Here is a 19794-nt window from a genome sequence, read left to right on the forward strand (position 1 = left end):
GGCATGCTAGGAGTTGTAGTTTTTTGCAAAATCATGGACAATAGAGCAATGCTCTTGAAACTGTGGACTTTTAGCTGTTGCAAAACTACAACTCCCAGCATGCCCGGACAGCCAAACACCTGTCTGCCTCCTCCAGAGGATCCACACTGATCATGAAAGGTAAATCAAGACTTCCCTTTTGCAAAACTTCAACTTCATGCTGGGAGTTGTAGTTTTGCAACATCTGGAGGGCCCCAATTTGGAGACCACTAGTATAGAGGTAAATCCCAGGAAGAATCTGGATCCACAGAAGATGTGTCAGGCCTGCAGGGTCATGGGCTCGTCCTCTCCGCCGCCTTCCTGCACCGGGGAGTGGCAGTCGCAGCTTTCTTCCTCTTCCGTCTGTTTGACTATAAAGTAACAATAATTTTTTTTAGGATTTGTAAATTTTTTCTTTTTCTTTATTTTTTACAGCATTACTAGTGGTCGGTGTCTGTTATGACTCATTTACTTCAATAATAAGCTGTAATACCAGCCGCAGCCTTCAGATGAGGGGGCGCTGTACATTAGAGATCCCCACAGAGGAATCGGCTAAAAAGGGATTTCCATCTGGTAAAAGTTCCGGTGCGGCGCAAGTGTATGAAAAGATCTACACCGCGTCCCCTAACTATGGGGGTGACCGGGATGAGTAAAGCAGAGAGGCCTTCAAACAGCGCCACCACTGGGCTCAGGTTCTGTGTTCATTAAATCTTCAATTCAGCTGCAATACCAGACACAACCTGAGGACGAGTGTGGCGCTGTTTTTGTGAGAACCCCCCCTGATAACGCCTTCTTTTCCCTGTACAGCAGATAAATCAGTGGTGTGGCCCCTTGATTCTCAGAATTAGTTGGGGGCCCCACGGCTGACCGCTGATTGGACGACCACAAATCAATAGAATGGGGGCCCCGTGTCCACGTGAACAGTGCGGGGGTCACACACGCTCCTTCCATCTTTATGGCCAGAGCTTCTGGGCCCCGATGCTAAATCTGAAACAGGGCCCCATATGTCAATTATAATACTGGGCTCTTATGGGGCAGATGGGCTTTGGGGCCCCCTTAGGTACGAGGGCCCCGGTGTGACTGCTACCTCTATAGCTAGACCCCTGCATACGGCCAAGGACATAACCCGTCTGTCTTCACCACATTGAGCTGAACAGAGGGGCCGAGAGTACTCAAATGGGGGACACAGGGCGTGATTAGTGGTTGGACCCATAAAACAATTACACCCCCTCCACCCCCGCCCCCCACCGTCCACCGTCCGAGCGTCTTTTGGGGAAAACCCCCACATATGGTAGATTCTTCTCCGTACGAGCTCGGATTCTAAAAGTGAAAGATAATAATGTCCGGTCTCCAATCACTGACCCTTGTGTGAGATCCCACTGTCCACTCAGGAAGAACACTGATTGACAATCAATTTCACATGGAACAGACAACACGTGGAAATTATAGGCAATTAGTAAGACACCCCCAATAAAGGAGTGGTTCTGCAGGTGGTGACCACAGACCACTTCTCAGTTCCTATGCTTCCTGGCTGATGTTTTGGTCACTTTTGAATGCTGGCGGTGCTTTCACTCTAGTGGTAGCATGAGACGGAGTCTACAACCCACACAAGTGGCTCAGGTAGGGCAGCTCATCCAGGATGGCACATCAATGCGAGCTGTGACAAGAAGGTTTGCTGTGTCTGTCAACGTAGTGTCCAGAGCATGGAGGCGCTGCCAAGAGACAGGCCAGTCCATCAGGAGACGTGGAGGAGGCAACAACCCAGCAGCAGGACCGGTACCTCAACCTTTGCACACGGAGTAGCAGGAGGAGCACTGCCAGAGCCCTGCAAAATGACCTCCAGCAGGTCACAAATGTGCATGTGTCCACTCAAACAGTCAGAAACAGACTCCATGATGGCGGTATGAGGGCCCGACATCCACAGGTGGGGGTTGTGCTTACAGCCCAACACCGTGCAGGACGTTTGGCATTTGCCAGAGAACAACAAGATTGGCAAATTCACCACTGGTGCCCTGTGCTCCTCACAGATGAAAGCAGGTTCACACTGAGCACATGTGACAGAGTCTGGAGATGCTGTGGAGAACGTTCTGCTGCCTGTAACATCCTCCAGCATGACCGGTTTGGCGGTGGGTCAGTAATGGTGTGGGGGGGCATTTCTTTGGGGGGCCGCACAGCCCTCCATGTGCTTACCAGAGGTATCCTGACTGCCATTAGGTACAGAGATCCTCAGAACCTTGTGAGACCATATGCTGGTGCGGTTGGGTTCCTCCTAATATAAGACAATGCTAGACCTCATGTGTCTGGAGTGTGTCAGCAGTTCCTACAAGAGGAAGGCATTGATGCTATGGACTGGCCGCCCGTTCCCCTGAATCCGATTGAGCACATCTGGGACGTCTCGCTCCATCCACCACAGACTGTCCAGGAGTTGGCGGATGCTTTAGTCCAGGTCTGGGAGGACATCCCTCAGGAGACCATCCTCCACCTCATCAGGAGCATGCCCAGGCGGGGAGGTCATACGGGCACGTGGAGGCCACACACACTACTGAGCCTCATTGGGACTTGTATTAAGGACATTACATAAAGTTGGATCAGCCTGTAGTGGGGTTTTCCTCTGTGATTTTGAGGGTGACTCCATATCCAGACCTCCAGGGGTTAATGATTTCCATTGATAATTTTTGGTGATTTTGTTGTCAGTGAATTCAACTATGTAAAGAGGAAAGGATTTCATACGATTAGTTCAGATCTACAATGTGTTATCGCAGGGAGACCTTTATGTTTTTGAGAAGTGTAGTTGTGTTGTGATGTGTTACAGTTGTGTTGTGGAAGAGTTGTGTTATGTTATAGTCATGCTGTGTTGTAGTTGTGCTGTGTTGTAGTTGTGCTGTGTTGTAGTTGTGCTGTGTTGTAGTTGTGCTGTGTTGTAGTTGTGCTGTGTTGTAGTTGTGCTGTGTTGTAGTTGTGCTGTGTTGTAGTTGTGCTGTGTTGTAGTTGTGCTGTGTTATAGCTGTGATGTGTTATAGTCATATTGTTATAGTTGTTGTGTTATAGTTGTTGTGTTGTAGTCGTAGTCAGGGGCACTGAACATTTACCTTTCCAGACATAGAATTTTGGGTTCCTCCCAATCACCTGACACAATCCCCTGACACTACCACCTGACACAATCACCTGACACTACCACCTGACACATCCCCTGACACAATCCCCTGACACAATCCCCTGACACTACCACCTGACACAATCACCTGACACTACCACCTGACACAACCCCTGACACTACCACCTGACACTACCACCTGACACAATCACCTGACACTACCACCTGACACAATCCCCTGACACAATCCCCTGACACAGTCACCTGACACAACCCCCTGACACAACCACCTGACACAATCACCTGACACAATCACCTGACACTACCACCTGACACAATCCCCTGACACAATCCCCTGACACAGTCACCTGACACAACCCCCTGACACAACCACCTGACACAATCACCTGACACAATCACCTGACACAACCACCTGACACAACCACCTGACACAACCACCTGACACAGTCCCCTGACACAGTCACCTGACAACACCACCTGACAACACCACCTGACACAATCACCTGACACAATCACCTGACACAATCACCTGACACAACTTCCTGACACTACCACCTGACACAATCACCTGACACAACCACCTGACACAGTCACCTGACACTACCACCTGACAACACCACCTGACACAACCCCCTGACACAGTCACCTGACACAGTCCCCTGACACAACCCCCTGACACAGTCACCTGACACAACCCCCTGACAACACCACCTGACAACACCACCTGACAACATCACCTGACACAATCACCTGAAACAATCACCTGACACAACCCCCTGACACAGTCACCTGACACAGTCACCTGACACAACCCCCTGACACAACCCCCTGACACAACCCCCTGACACAACCCCCTGACACAATCACCTGACACCTCCCATGATCCTCTACAATAAAACATCTTTACGTTGCGATCACTCACTTGTCTGGAAAACCTGTTTGACTTTTGTCGTCAGTTCTTGGCGGCACAAAACGCAAATGACCAGGAGCGCCAGGAGGGCGGCGGCGGAGACCACGATGTAGACAACGTGCAGGTTACGGTCCACAGGCGCCACCTCCAGTCTGACCTCTGAGGAAGAAGGAAAAGGGAACATGGTACATTGTATACGGGGTTAAAGGGGATCTCCAGGAAAAGAAAAACAGAGATGATTTCTTCCAAAAACAGCGCCACCCCTGTCCTAAGGTTGTGTGCGGTATTGCAGCTGGCTTCCATTGAAGTGACTGGAGACAAGCTGTAGTACCGCACACAGCCTGAGGACAGGGGTGGCGCTGTTTTTGGAAGAACTCAGCTGTTTTTCTATTCCTGGATAATATACCAGACCAGCGGTCTCTGCTGTTGCACAACTACAACTCCCAGCATGTCCTGGCAAGTGCTCCAGCCTTTGTATAAATAAAACTCCCCAGTATGCTCTGACAGCTGTCGTCTCACAAGCTGCTACACAACTACAACTCCCAGCAAGCCCGGACAGCCACAGCTTCTCCACCAGTTACAAAACTACAACCCCCCCCCCCCCCCCCATTGTACTCCTACAGGCTCTCCCAGTGTTGCCTTTGGCTGTCTGGGCATGCTGGGAGTTGTAGTTTTGCAACAGCTGGAGGCCTCCTGGTTGGAAAACACAGTTCTACATAAACCCAGTAAGGAGGCATTCAGGTAGGGCCCTGCCAGGACTGATGGTGTCATTATCAGGACTTACCTGTGGTGGCGGTGGTGGTGGGTGGTCTCGGTGACCGTGTGACCATGGCGAGGCGTCCACCACAGACCACGTCTGACGTCCGGCTGCCATTACTGATGATGATTCCTCCAAGGGCCGAGCAGCTGGGAACAAAGAGACAGAACTGAAGGCAGAAATGTTTATAGTCTCTATGGAACTGGTGACCCTGCGGGCCGACTATTAATGGTCAATGGTCACCATCAGAGAGGGGTCATCATAAGAGAGGGGTCACCATCAGAGAGGGGTCACCATCAGAGAGGGGTCACCATCAGAGAGGGGTCACCATAAGGGAGGGGTCACCATAAGGGAGGGGTCACCATAAGGGAGGGGTCATCATCAGGGAGGGGTCACCATCAGAGAGGGGTCACCATCAGAGAGGGGTCACCATCAGGGAGGGGTCACCATCAGAGAGGGGTCATCATCAGAGTGGGGGTAACCATAAGAGAGGGGTCACCATCAGAGAGGGGTCACCATCAGAGAGGGGTCACCATCAGAGAGGGGCGACCATCAGAGAGGGGTCACCATAAGGGAGGGGTCACCATAAGGGAGGGGTCACCATCAGGGAGGGGTCACCATCAGGGAGGGGTCACCATCAGAGAGGGGTCACCATCAGAGAGGGGTCACCATCAGGGAGGGGTCACCATAAGGGAGGGGTCACCATCAGAGAGGGGTCACCATCAGAGAGGGGTCACCATCAGAGAGGGGTCACCATAAGAGAGGGGTCACCATCAGAGAGGGGTCACCATCAGAGAGGGGTCACCATCAGAGAGGGGTCATCATCAGAGTGGGGGTAACCATAAGAGAGGGGTCACCATCAGAGAGGGGTCACCATCAGAGAGGGGTCACCATCAGAGAGGGGTCACCATCAGAGAGGGGTCACCATAAGAGAGGGGTCATCATCAGAGAGGGGTCACCATCAGAGAGGGGTCACCATCAGAGAGGGGTCACCATAAGAGAGGGGTCACCATCAGAGAGGGGCGACCATCAGAGAGGGGTCACCATCAGGGAGGGGTCACCATCAGGGAGGGGTCACCATCAGGGAGGGGTCACCATCAGAGAGGGATCACCATCAGAGAGGGGTCACCATCAGGGAGGGGTCACCATCAGGGAGGGGTCACCATCAGGGAGGGGCCACCATCAGAGAGGGGCCACCATCAGAGAGGGGTCATCATAAGAGAGGGGTCACCATCAGAGAGGGGTCACCATCAGAGAGGGGTCACCATCAGAGAGGGGTCACCATCAGAGAGGGGCCACCATCAGAGAGGGGTCATCATCAGAGAGGGGTCACCATAAGAGAGGGGTCACCATCAGAGAGGGGTCACCATCAGAGAGGGGTCACCATCAGAGAGGGGTCACCATCAGAGAGGGGTCATCATCAGAGAGGGGTCACCATCAGAGAGAGGTCACCATCAGAGAGAGGTCACCATTAGAGAGGGGTCACCATCAGAGAGGGGTCACCATCAGAGAGGGGTCATCATCAGAGAGGGGTCACCATCAGAGAGAGGTCACCATCAGAGAGAGGTCACCATTAGAGAGGGGTCACCATCAGAGAGGGGTCACCATCAGAGAGGGGTCACCATCAGAGAGGGTTCATCATCAGAGAGGGGTCATCATCAGAGAGGGGTCACCATCAGAGAGGGGTCACCATCAGAGAGGGGTCACCATAAGAGAGGGGTCACCATCAGAGAGGGGCGACCATCAGAGAGGGGTCACCATCAGGGAGGGGTCACCATCAGGGAGGGGTCACCATCAGGGAGGGGTCACCATCAGAGAGGGATCACCATCAGAGAGGGGTCACCATCAGGGAGGGGTCACCATCAGGGAGGGGTCACCATCAGGGAGGGGCCACCATCAGAGAGGGGCCACCATCAGAGAGGGGTCACCATCAGAGAGGGGTCACCATCAGAGAGGGGTCACCATCAGAGAGGGGCCACCATCAGAGAGGGGTCATCATCAGAGAGGGGTCATCATCAGAGAGGGGTCATCATAAGAGAGGGGTCACCATCAGAGAGGGGTCACCATCAGAGAGGGGTCACCATCAGAGAGGGGTCATCATCAGAGAGGGGTCACCATCAGAGAGAGGTCACCATCAGAGAGAGGTCACCATTAGAGAGGGGTCACCATCAGAGAGGGGTCACCATCAGAGAGGGGTCACCATCAGAGAGGGTTCATCATCAGAGAGGGGTCACCATCAGAGAGGGATCACCATAAGGGGAGGGGTCATCATCAGAGTGGGGTCATCATCAGAGAGGGGTCATCATCAGAGAGGGGTCACCATCAGAGAGGGGTCACCATCAGAGAGAGGTCACCATAAGAGAGGGGTCACCATAAGAGAGGGGTCACCATAAGAGATGGGTCAACAGAAGAGAGGGGTCACCATCAGAGAGGGGTCACCATCAGAGAGGGGTCACCATCAGAGAGGGGTCACCATAAGAGAGGGGTCACCATAAGAGAGGGGTCACCATAAGAGATGGGTCAACAGAAGAGAGGGGTCACCATCAGAGAGGGGTCACCATCAGAGAGGGGTCACCATAAGAGAGGGGTCACCATAAGAGAGGGGTCACCATAAGAGATGGGTCAACAGAAGAGAGGGGTCACCATCAGAGAGGGGTCACCATCAGAGAGGGGTCACCATAAGAGAGGGGTCACCATAAGAGAGGGGTCACCATCAGAGAGGGGTCACCATCAAAGAGGGGTCATCATCAGAGTGGGGGTCACCATCAGAGAGGGGTCACCATCAGAGAGGGGTCACCATCAGAGAGGGGTCACCATCAGAGAGGGGTCACCATCAGAGAGGGGTCATCATCAGAGAGGGGTCATCAAAAGAGAGGGGTCACCATCAGAGAGGGGTCATCATCAGAGAGGGGTCACCATCAGAGAGGGGTCATCATCAGAGAGGGGTCACCATTAGAGAGGGGTCACCATCAGAGAGGGGTCACCAAGTTGTACAGACAATTATCCAGTCCTTACTCTGTCCATGGTTTACAGACGTGTTCGGCTCCGGTGTTGAAGGTCCCCGGGGGGCACGTCGTACATTCTGGAAAAGAAAATCACTAAATTAAAGTAAGATTCAGAAGGTATCTCATCAGTTCCCTAGAGAAGAGAATAGCGTATCCTGTAGAGAAGAGAATAGCGTATCCTGTAGAGAAGAGAATAGCGTATCCTGTAGAATAGAGAATAACGGATCCTGTAGAGAAGAGAATAGCGGATCCTGTAGAGTAGAGAATAGCGGATCCTGTAGAGAAGAGCGGATCCTGTAGAGAAGAGAATAGCGGATCCTGTAGAGTAGAGAATAGCGGATCCTGTAGAGAAGAGCGGATCCTGTAGAGAAGAGAATAGCGGATCCTGTAGAGAAGAGAATAGCGGATCCTGTAGAGTAGAGAATAGCGGATCCTGTAGAGAAGAGAATAGCGGATCCTGTAGAGAAGAGAATAACGGATCCTGTAGAGAAGAGAATAGCGGATCCTGTAGAGTAGAGAATAGCGGATCCTGTAGAGAAGAGCGGATCCTGTAGAGTAGAGAATAACGGATCCTGTAGAGAAGAGAATAGCGGATCCTGTAGAGTAGAGAATAGCGGATCCTGTAGAGAAGAGCGGATCCTGTAGAGAAGAGAATAGCGGATCCTGTAGAGTAGAGAATAGCGGATCCTGTAGAGAAGAGCGGATCCTGTAGAGAAGAGAATAGCGGATCCTGTAGAGAAGAGAATAGCGGATCCTGTAGAGTAGAGAATAGCGGATCCTGTAGAGAAGAGCGGATCCTGTAGAGTAGAGAATAACGGATCCTGTAGAGAAGAGAATAGCGGATCCTGTAGAGTAGAGAATAGCGGATCCTGTAGAGAAGAGCGGATCCTGTAGAGAAGAGAATAGCGGATCCTGTAGAGTAGAGAATAGCGGATCCTGTAGAGAAGAGCGGATCCTGTAGAGAAGAGAATAGCGGATCCTGTAGAGAAGAGAATAGCGGATCCTGTAGAGTAGAGAATAGCGGATCCTGTAGAGAAGAGAATAGCGGATCCTGTAGAGAAGAGAATAACGGATCCTGTAGAGAAGAGAATAGCGGATCCTGTAGAGTAGAGAATAGCGGATCCTGTAGAGAAGAGCGGATCCTGTAGAGTAGAGAATAACGGATCCTGTAGAGAAGAGAATAGCGGATCCTGTAGAGTAGAGAATAGCGGATCCTGTAGAGAAGAGCGGATCCTGTAGAGAAGAGAATAGCGGATCCTGTAGAGTAGAGAATAGCGGATCCTGTAGAGAAGAGCGGATCCTGTAGAGAAGAGAATAGCGGATCCTGTAGAGAAGAGAATAGCGGATCCTGTAGAGTAGAGAATAGCGGATCCTGTAGAGAAGAGAATAGCGGATCCTGTAGAGAAGAGAATAGCGGATCCTGTAGAGTAGAGAATAGCGGATCCTGTAGAGAAGAGAATAGCGGATCCTGTAGAGTAGAGAATAGCGGATCCTGTAGAGTAGAGAATAGCGGATCCTGTAGAGAAGAGAATAGCGGTTCCTGTAGAGTAGAGAATAGCAGATCCTGTAGAGTAAAGAATAGCGGATCCTGTAGAGAAGAGAATAACGGATCCTGTAGAGTAGAGAATAGCGGATCCTGTAGAGTAGAGAATAGCGGATCCTGTAGAGTAGAGAATAGCGGATCCTGTAGAGAAGAGAATAACGGATCCTGTAGAGAAGAGAATAGCGGATCCTGTAGAGAAGAGAATAGCGGATCCTGTAGAGTAGAGAATAGCGGATCCTGTAGAGTAGAGAATAGCGGATCCTGTAGAGAAGAGAATAGCGGATCCTGTAGAGAAGAGAATAGCGGATCCTGTAGAGAAGAGAATAGCGGATCCTGTAGAGAAGAGAATAGCGGATCCTGTAGAGTAGAGAATAGCGGATCCGGTAGAGAATAGCGGATCCTATAGAGAAGAGCGGATCTTGTAGAGAAGAGAATAGCGGATCCTGTAGAGTAGATCTCGTCGAGGATCTTACTTTCTTCCACCAGTTGCTCCCCAGCAGTACAGCGGTCACTTTCGCACTGTGAACACTTTTCGTCTGCGCACTTCATCCCCGACCGACATGTACACGCGGCGTTCCTCGTGGGTGTGCACCTCTCTACATAGAGGAATATTCCTGCAAAATAAATAATAATTATGAATTCGGGTAGAAAACAGACATGGCGCACATCTACAATCTTGTATAATGATCTGATTGCTTCTCAGCATAATATCAAAAAATAACAGGTTGTTATTATACATTTTTAATCAAAAAGTACAAGCCACTCGCCACGTCAAGGCCACCTATTTAGAGTGGGTCCTTAACGTCCCTAGCATAAAATGGCGCAGCACCGGGCGGCGACCACCACCAACGCGACACCAGTGCCAAGGGGGGGGGGGGGGGGTGGAGGGGGGAACGACCCACTGGCAGAGCGGCCCCAATGCCACTCAAACCAGTCTATGGGCCGCACCCCCCCCCCCCCCCCACAGACACGGCGCCACGGCGGCAATGGACGCCGTCAGTTTTGTAGTTTACGTTGTAGATTATGTTGTGTTTATGTTGTAGATTATGTTGTGTTTATGTTGTAGTTTACATTGTGTTTATGTTGTAGTTTATGTTGTAGATTATGTTGTAGTTTATGTTGTTGTTTACGTTGTGTTTATGTTGTTGTTTATGTTGCAGTTAACCTTGTGTTTATGTTGTAGTTTACATTTAGTTTATGTTGTGTTTATGTTGTAGTTTATGTTGTAGTTTATGTTGCAGTTTATGTTGTAGTTTATGTTGAAGTTTACGTTGTGTTCATGTTGTAGTTTATATTGTAGTTTACCTTGTGTTTATGTTGTAGTTTATATTGTAGTTTACCTTGTGTTTATGTTGTAGTTTACATTGTGTTTATGTTGTAGTTTATGTTGTATTTATGTTGTAGTTTATGTTGTGTTTATGTTGTAGTTTCTGTTGTGTCTATGTTGTAGTTTTTCGTTGTAGTTTACGTTGTGTTTAGGCTGTGTTTACGCTGTAGTTTACGTTGTAGTTTACGTTGTAGTTTATATTGTAGTTTTTGTTGTAATTTACATTGCAGTTTACGTTCTAGTATGTTGCAGTTTATGTTGTGTTTATGTTGCAATTTATGTTGTGTTTATGTTGTGTTTATGTTGTGTTGATGTTGTAATTTACGTTGTATTTTATGTTGCAGTTTATATTGTAGTTTATGTTGCAGTTTATGTTGCAGTGTAAGTTGTAATTTACGTTGTAGTTTATGTTGTAGTTTATGTTGTGTTTATGTTGTAGTTTACGTTGTGGTTTATGTTGTAGTTTACGTTGTGGTTTATGTTGTAGATTACGTTGTAGTTTACGTTGTGGTTTATGTTGCAGCTTATGTTGTAGTTTATGTTATAGTTTATGTAGTAGTTTATGTTGTGGTTTATGTTGTAGTTTATGTTGTGGTTTATGTTGTGGTTTATTGTTACGCCGAGCGCTCCGGGTCCCCGCTCCTCCCCGGAGCGCTCGCTACACTCTCCTCACTGCAGCGCTCCGGTCAGATCCACTGACCCGGGGCGCTGCGATACCGCCTCCAGCCGGGATGCGATTCGCGATGCGGGTAGCGCCCGCTCGCAATGCGCACCCCGGCTCCCGTACCTGACTCGCTCTCCGTCAGTCCTGTCCCGGCGCGCGCGGCCCCGCTCCCTAGGGCGCGCGCGCGCCGGGTCTTTGCGATTTAAAGGACCACTGCGCCGCTGATTGGCGCAGTGGTTCCAATTAGTGTTATCACCTGTGCACTTCCCTATATCACCTCACTTCCCCTGCACTTCCTTGCCGGATCTTGTTGCCATCGTGCCAGTGAAAGCGTTTCCTTGTATGTTCCTAGCCTGTGTTCCAGACCTCCTGCCGTTGCCCCTGACTACGATCCTTGCCGCCTGCCCCGACCTTCTGCTACGTCCGACCTTGCTTCTGTCTACTCCCTTGTACCGCGCCTATCTTCAGCAGCCAGAGAGGTTGAGCCGTTGCTAGTGGATACGACCTGGTCACTACCGCCGCAGCAAGACCATCCCGCTTTGCGGCGGGCTCTGGTGAAAACCAGTAGTGACTTAGAACCGATCCACTAGCACGGTCCACGCCAATCCCTCTCTGGCACAGAGGATCCACTACCTGCCAGCCGGCATCATGACAGTAGATCCGGCCATGGATCCCGCTGAAGTTCCTCTGCCAGTTGTCGCTGACCTCACCACGGTGGTCGCCCAGCAGTCGCAACAGATAGCGCAACAAGGCCAACAGCTGTCTCAACTGACCGTTATGCTACAACAGTTACTACCACAGCTTCAGCAGTCATCTCCTCCGCCAGCTCCTGCACCTCCTCCGCAGCGAGTGGCCGCTCCTGGGCTACGCCTATCCTTGCCGGATAAATTTGATGGGGACTCTAAGTTTTGCCGTGGCTTTCTTTCCCAATGTTCCCTGCATCTGGAGATGATGTCGGACCTGTTTCCCACTGAAAGGTCTAAGGTGGCTTTCGTAGTCAGCCTTCTGTCCGGAAAAGCCCTGTCATGGGCCACACCGCTCTGGGACCGCAATGATCCTGTCACTGCCTCTGTACACTCCTTCTTCTCGGAAGTCCGAAGTGTCTTTGAGGAACCTGCCCGAGCCTCTTCTGCTGAGACTGCCCTGCTGAACCTGGTCCAGGGTAATTCTTCCGTTGGCGAGTACGCCATCCAATTCCGTACTCTTGCTTCAGAATTATCCTGGAATAATGAGGCCCTCTGCGCGACCTTTAAAAAAGGCCTATCCAGCAACATTAAAGATGTTCTGGCCGCACGAGAAATCCCTGCTAATCTACATGAACTCATTCACCTAGCCACTCGCATTGACATGCGTTTTTCCGAAAGGCGTCAGGAGCTCCGCCAGGATATGGACTCTGTTCGCACGAGGCGTTTCTTCTCCCCGGCTCCTCTCTCCTCTGGTCCCCTGCAATCTGTTCCTGTGCCTCCCGCCGTGGAGGCTATGCAGGTCGATCGGTCTCGCCTGACACCTCAAGAGAGGACACGACGCCGCATGGAGAATCTCTGCCTGTACTGTGCTAGTACCGAACACTTCCTGAAGGATTGTCCTATCCGTCCTCCCCGCCTGGAAAGACGTACGCTGACTCCGCACAAAGGTGAGACAGTCCTTGATGTCTACTCTGCTTCTCCACGTCTTACTGTGCCTGTGCGGATGTCTGCCTCTGCCTTCTCCTTCTCTACTGTGGCCTTCTTGGACTCCGGATCTGCAGGAAATTTTATTTTGGCCTCTCTCGTCAACAGGTTCAACATCCCGGTGACCAGTCTCGCCAGACCCCTCTACATCAATTGTGTAAACAATGAAAGATTAGACTGTACCATACGTTTCCGCACGGAGCCCCTTCTAATGCACATCGGACCTCATCACGAGAGGATTGAACTTTTGGTTCTTCCCAATTGCACTTCTGAAATTCTCCTTGGACTTCCCTGGCTTCAACTTCATTCCCCAACCCTGGATTGGTCCACTGGGGAGATCAAGAGTTGGGGGCCCTCTTGTTCCAAGGACTGCCTAAAACCGGTTCCCAGTAACCCTTGCCGTGACTCTGTGGTTCCTCCTGTAACCGGTCTCCCTAAGGCCTATATGGACTTTGCGGATGTTTTTTGCAAAAAACAAGCTGAGACTCTACCTCCTCACAGGCCTTATGATTGTCCTATCGACCTCCTCCCGGGCACTACTCCACCCCGGGGCAGAATTTATCCTCTGTCCGCCCCAGAGACTCTTGCCATGTCTGAATACGTCCAGGAAAATTTAAAAAAGGGCTTTATCCGTAAATCCTCCTCTCCTGCCGGAGCCGGATTTTTCTTTGTGTCCAAAAAAGATGGCTCTCTACGCCCTTGCATTGACTACCGCGGTCTTAATAAAATCACGGTTAAGAACCGCTACCCCCTACCCCTCATCTCTGAACTCTTTGATCGCCTCCAAGGTGCCCACATCTTTACCAAACTGGACTTAAGAGGTGCTTATAATCTCATCCGCATCAGAGAGGGGGATGAATGGAAAACGGCATTTAACACCAGAGATGGACACTTTGAGTATCTGGTCATGCCCTTTGGCCTGTGCAACGCCCCTGCCGTCTTCCAAGACTTTGTTAATGAAATTTTTCGTGATCTCTTATACTCCTGTGTTGTTGTATATCTGGACGATATCCTGATTTTTTCTGCCAATCTAGAAGAACACCGCCAGCATGTCCGTATGGTTCTTCAGAGACTTCGTGACAATCAACTCTATGCCAAAATAGAGAAATGTCTGTTTGAATGCCAATCTCTTCCTTTCCTAGGATACTTGGTCTCTGGCCAGGGACTACAAATGGATCCAGACAAACTCTCTGCCGTCTTAGATTGGCCACGCCCCTCCGGACTCCGTGCTATCCAACGTTTTTTGGGGTTCGCCAATTATTACAGACAATTTATTCCACATTTTTCTACCGTTGTGGCTCCTATCGTGGCTTTAACCAAAAAAAATGCCGATCCCAAGTCTTGGCCTCCTCAAGCGGAAGACGCCTTTAAACGGCTCAAGTCTGCCTTTTCTTCGGCTCCCGTGCTCTCCAGACCTGACCCATCTAAACCCTTCCTATTGGAGGTTGATGCCTCCTCTGTGGGAGCTGGAGCTGTCCTTCTACAAAAAAATTCTTCCGGGCATGCTGTTACTTGTGGTTTTTTTTCTAGGACCTTCTCTCCGGCGGAGAGGAACTACTCCATCGGGGATCGAGAGCTTCTAGCCATTAAATTAGCACTTGAGGAATGGAGGCATCTGCTGGAGGGATCAAGATTTCCAGTTATTATTTACACCGATCACAAGAACCTCTCCTACCTCCAGTCTGCCCAACGGCTGAATCCTCGCCAGGCCAGGTGGTCTCTGTTCTTTGCCCGATTTAATTTTGAAATTCACTTTCGGCCTGCCGATAAGAACATTAGGGCCGATGCTCTCTCTCGTTCCTCGGATGCTTCTGAAGTTGAACTCTCTCCGCAACACATCATTCCTTCTGACTGCCTGATTTCCACTTCTCCAGCCTCCATCAGGCAAACTCCTCCAGGAAAGACCTTTGTTTCTCCACGCCAACGCCTCGGAATCCTCAAATGGGGTCACTCCTCCCATCTCGCAGGTCATGCGGGCATCAAGAAATCTGTGCAACTCATCTCTCGCTTCTATTGGTGGCCGACTCTGGAGACGGATGTTGTGGACTTTGTGCGAGCCTGCACTATCTGTGCCCGGGATAAGACTCCTCGCCAGAAGCCCGCTGGTTTTCTTCATCCTCTGCCTGTCCCCGAACAGCCTTGGTCTCTGATTGGTATGGATTTTATTACTGACTTACCCCCATCCCATGGCAACACTGTTATTTGGGTGGTCGTTGATCGATTCTCCAAAATGGCACATTTCATCCCTCTTCCTGGTCTTCCTTCAGCGCCTCAGTTGGCTAAACAATTTTTTGTACACATTTTTCGTCTTCACGGGTTGCCTACGCAGATTGTCTCGGATAGAGGCGTCCAATTCGTGTCTAAATTCTGGAGGGCTCTCTGTAAACAACTCAAGATTAAATTAAATTTTTCTTCTGCATATCATCCTCAATCCAATGGACAAGTAGAAAGAATTAACCAGGTCTTGGGTGATTATTTACGACATTTTGTTTCCTCCCGCCAGGATGACTGGGCAGATCTTCTACCATGGGCCGAATTCTCGTATAACTTCAGAGTCTCTGAATCTTCCTCCAAATCCCCATTTTTCGTGGTGTACGGCCGTCACCCTCTTCCCCCCCTCCCTACCCCCTTGCCCTCTGGTCTGCCCGCTGTGGATGAAATTTCTCGTGATCTTTCCATCATATGGAGAGAGACCCAAAATTCTCTCTTACAGGCTTCATCACGCATGAAGAAGTTCGCGGATAAGAAAAGAAGAGCTCCTCCCATTTTTTCCCCTGGAGACAAGGTATGGCTCTCCGCTAAATATGTCCGCTTCCGTGTCCCTAGCTATAAGTTGGGACCACGCTATCTTGGTCCTTTCAAAATTTTGTGCCAGATTAATCCTGTCTCTTACAAACTTCTTCTTCCTCCTTCTCTTCGTATTCCTAACGCCTTTCACGTTTCTCTTCTTAAACCACTTATCATTAACCGTTTCTCTCCCAAATCTGTTCCTCCCACTCCTGTTTCCGGCTCCTCGGACATCTTCTCCGTCAAAGAGATTCTGGCATCCAAAAAGGTCAGAGGGAAAACCTTTTTTTTAGTGGATTGGGAGGGTTGTGGTCCAGAAGAGAGATCCTGGGAACCTGAGGACAACATCCTAGACAAAAGTCTGCTCCTCAGGTTCTCAGGCTCTAAGAAGAGGGGGAGACCCAAGGGGGGGGGTACTGTTACGCCGAGCGCTCCGGGTCCCCGCTCCTCCCCGGAGCGCTCGCTACACTCTCCTCACTGCAGCGCTCCGGTCAGATCCACTGACCCGGGGCGCTGCGATACCGCCTCCAGCCGGGATGCGATTCGCGATGCGGGTAGCGCCCGCTCGCGATGCGCACCCCGGCTCCCGTACCTGACTCGCTCTCCGTCAGTCCTGTCCCGGCGCGTGCGGCCCCGCTCCCTAGGGCGCGCGCGCGCCGGGTCTTTGCGATTTAAAGGGCCACTGCGCCGCTGATTGGCGCAGTGGTTCCAATTAGTGTTATCACCTGTGCACTTCCCTATATCACCTCACTTCCCCTGCACTTCCTTGCCGGATCTTGTTGCCATCGTGCCAGTGAAAGCGTTCCTTGTATGTTCCTAGCCTGTGTTCCAGACCTCCTGCCGTTGCCCCTGACTACGATCCTTGCCGCCTGCCCCGACCTTCTGCTACGTCCGACCTTGCTTCTGTCTACTCCCTTGTACCGCGCCTATCTTCAGCAGCCAGAGAGGTTGAGCCGTTGCTAGTGGATACGACCTGGTCACTACCGCCGCAGCAAGACCATCCCGCTTTGCGGCGGGCTCTGGTGAAAACCAGTAGTGACTTAGAACCGATCCACTAGCACGGTCCACGCCAATCCCTCTCTGGCACAGAGGATCCACTACCTGCCAGCCGGCATCGTGACATTTATGTTGTAGTTTATGTTGTAGTTTATGTTGTAGTTTACGTTGTGGATTATGTTGTAGTTTACGTTGTAGTTTATGTTGCAGTTTATGTTGTAGTTTATGTTGTGTTTATGTTGTAGTTTATGTTGCAGTTTATGTTGTAGTTTATGTTGTGTTTATGTTGTAGTTTATGTTGCAGTTTATGTTGTAGTTTATGTTGTGTTTATGTTGTAGTTTATGTTGCAGTTTATGTTGTGTTTATGTTGTAGTTTATGTTGTAGTTTATGTTGTGTTTATGTTGTAGTTTATGTTGCAGTTTATGTTGTGTTTATGTTGTAGTTTACGTTTAGTTTATGTTGTAGTTTATGTTGCAGTTTATGTTGTAGTTTATGTTGTAGTTAATGTTGTAGTTTATGTTGTAGTTAATGTTGCAGTTTATGTTGTAGTTAATGTTGCAGTTTATGTTGTGTTTTCTGCTCATGTAGAGGTTATATTGCACATTTCTTCATCTCTGGTAAATTCCCTTGAGTAAAGGGACGGTGGAGGATCCCCCAGTAAGGCAGAAAAATTTTCATGTGTCATTTAGTAAACTATTTGTGTTCCTGTATATACTGCAACATTAGATTCGGATTTTCTTTCAAAAACATAATTTTGGTATTCGGTGACCAGAAATTTGCCTCAGCCCTATGAACATATACACTGACAGGATCAGTATTTACATGTTTACATAAGGGTTAATGATCAGCAAGAGTCCTGAGGAGAGGGGTTCCCCCCATATTCACTCAAAATCCCCAAAGGGAAAATCCCTTCTAAGCAACTGTACTCACTATTCTGCTGGTAAGATCACAGTGTACATACATTACTTATCCTGTACTGATCCTGAGTTATTTCCTGTATTATACTCCAGAGCTGTACTCACTATTCTGCTGGTGAGATCACTGTGTACATATATTACATTACTTATCCTGTACTGATCCTGAGTTATCTCCTGTATTATATTCCAGAGCTGTACTCACTATTCTGCTGGTGAGATCACTGTGTACATATATTACATTACTTATCCTGTACTGATCCTGAGTTATATCCTGTATTATACCCCAGAGCTGTACTCACTATTCTGCTGGTGGGGTCACTGTGTACATACATTACATTACTTATCCTGTACTGATCCTGAGTTATTTCCTGTATTATACTCCAGAGCTGTACTCACTATTCTGCTGGTGAGATCACTGTGTACATATATTACATTACTTATCCTGTACTACATAGTTACATAGTTAGTACGGTCGAAAAAAGACATATGTCCATCAAGTTCAACCAGGGAATTAAGGGGTAGGGGTGTGGCGCGATATTGGGGAAGGGATGAGATTTTATATTTCTTCATAAGCATTAATCTTATTTTGTTCCAGGAATGTATCTAATCCTGTTTTAAAGCTGTTAATTGTTCCTGCTGTGACCAGTTCCTGAGGTAGACCGTTCCATAAATTCACAGTCCTCACGGTAAAGAAGGCGTGTCGCCCCTTGAGACTAAACTTTTTTTTCTCCAGACGGAGGGAGTGCCCCCTCGTCCTTTGGGGGGGTTTAACCTGGAACAGTTTTTCTCCATATTTTTTGTATGGGCCATTAATATACTTATATACGTTTATCATATCCCCCCTTAAACGTCTCTTCTCAAGACTAAACAATTGTAACTCCTTTAATCGCTCCTCATAGCTAAGATGTTCCATGCCCCATATTAGTTTAGTCGCGCGTCTCTGCACCCTTTCCAACTCCGCAGTGTCCCTTTTATGGACAGGTGACCAAAACTGAACAGCATATTCCAGGTGAGGCCGTACCAATGCTTTATAAAGGGGGAGTATTATACACTATAGACTGTACCAATGCTTTATAAAGGGGGAGTATTATGTCCCTGTCCCTGGAGTCCAGGCCTCTTTTGATACATGACAATATCCTGCCGGCTTTGGAAGCAGCAGCCTGACATTGCATGCTATTCTGTAGTCTGTGATCTACAAGTCCCCCAGATCCTTCTCTACCAGTGACTCTGCCAGTTTAATCCCCCCTAAGACATACGATGCATGCAGGTTATTAGTACCCAGATGCATAACTTTACATTTATCCACATTGAACCTCATTTGCCAAGTGGATGCCCAGACACTTAGTCTATCCAAGTCATCTTGTAACTTATGCACATCCTATATAGACTGTACCGTGCTACAAAGCTTGGTGTCATCTGCAAAGATAGAAACAGAGCTGTTAATACCATCCTCTATATCATTGATAAATAAATTAAACAACAGCGGTCCCAGTACTGAACCTTGAGGTACACCACTAATAACCGGGGACCAATCAGAGTACGAATCATTGACCACCACTCTCTGGGTACGATCCATGATCAGTGTTCAATCCAGTTACAAACTAAAATTTCCAAACCCAAAGACCTTAACTTACCTGTCAGACGTCTATGAGGGACAGTATCAAATGCTTTAGCAAAATCCAGAAACACTATATCCACAGCCCCCCTCTATATCCACAGCCCCCCTCTATATACACAGCCCCCCTCTATATCCACAGCCCCCCTCTATATCCACAGCCCCCCCCTCTATATACACAGCCCCCCACTATATACACAGCCCCCCCCTCTATACACAGCCCCCCCCCTATATACTCAGCCCCCCTCTATATCCACAGCCCCCCCTATATACACAGCCCCCTCTATATACACAGCCCCCCTCTATATACACAGCCATTCCTCTGTCAAGGCTTCTACTCACCTCTTCATAAAAGCAAATTAGATTGGTTTGACAACTTCTATCCTTAGTAAACCCATGCTGGCTATCACTTATAATACAATTATCCCCTATGTATTCCTGTATGTAATCCCTTATAAGTCCTTCAAA

General features: G+C 49.2%; 1 protein-coding gene across 1 annotated transcript in view; it reads right to left on the reverse strand.

Moving 5' to 3' along the window:
- Positions 1-269: 269 nt before the first annotated feature.
- LOC130293685 (tumor necrosis factor receptor superfamily member 9-like) overlaps positions 270-19794 on the reverse strand; it is a 76576-nt gene continuing 57051 nt past the window's right edge. The window contains exons 4-8 of the mRNA XM_056542681.1: positions 9822-9962; positions 7816-7882; positions 4828-4949; positions 4056-4202; positions 270-389 (exon numbers count right to left, since the gene is read on the reverse strand). Coding sequence (XP_056398656.1) covers positions 298-389; positions 4056-4202; positions 4828-4949; positions 7816-7882; positions 9822-9962 — 569 coding nt within the window. The 3' untranslated portion in view covers positions 270-297. The remainder of the gene's footprint in view (positions 390-4055; positions 4203-4827; positions 4950-7815; positions 7883-9821; positions 9963-19794) is intronic.

This window comes from Hyla sarda, chromosome 10 (assembly GCF_029499605.1).
Source record: "Hyla sarda isolate aHylSar1 chromosome 10, aHylSar1.hap1, whole genome shotgun sequence".
In the NCBI taxonomy this organism is placed as follows: domain Eukaryota; kingdom Metazoa; phylum Chordata; class Amphibia; order Anura; family Hylidae; genus Hyla; species Hyla sarda.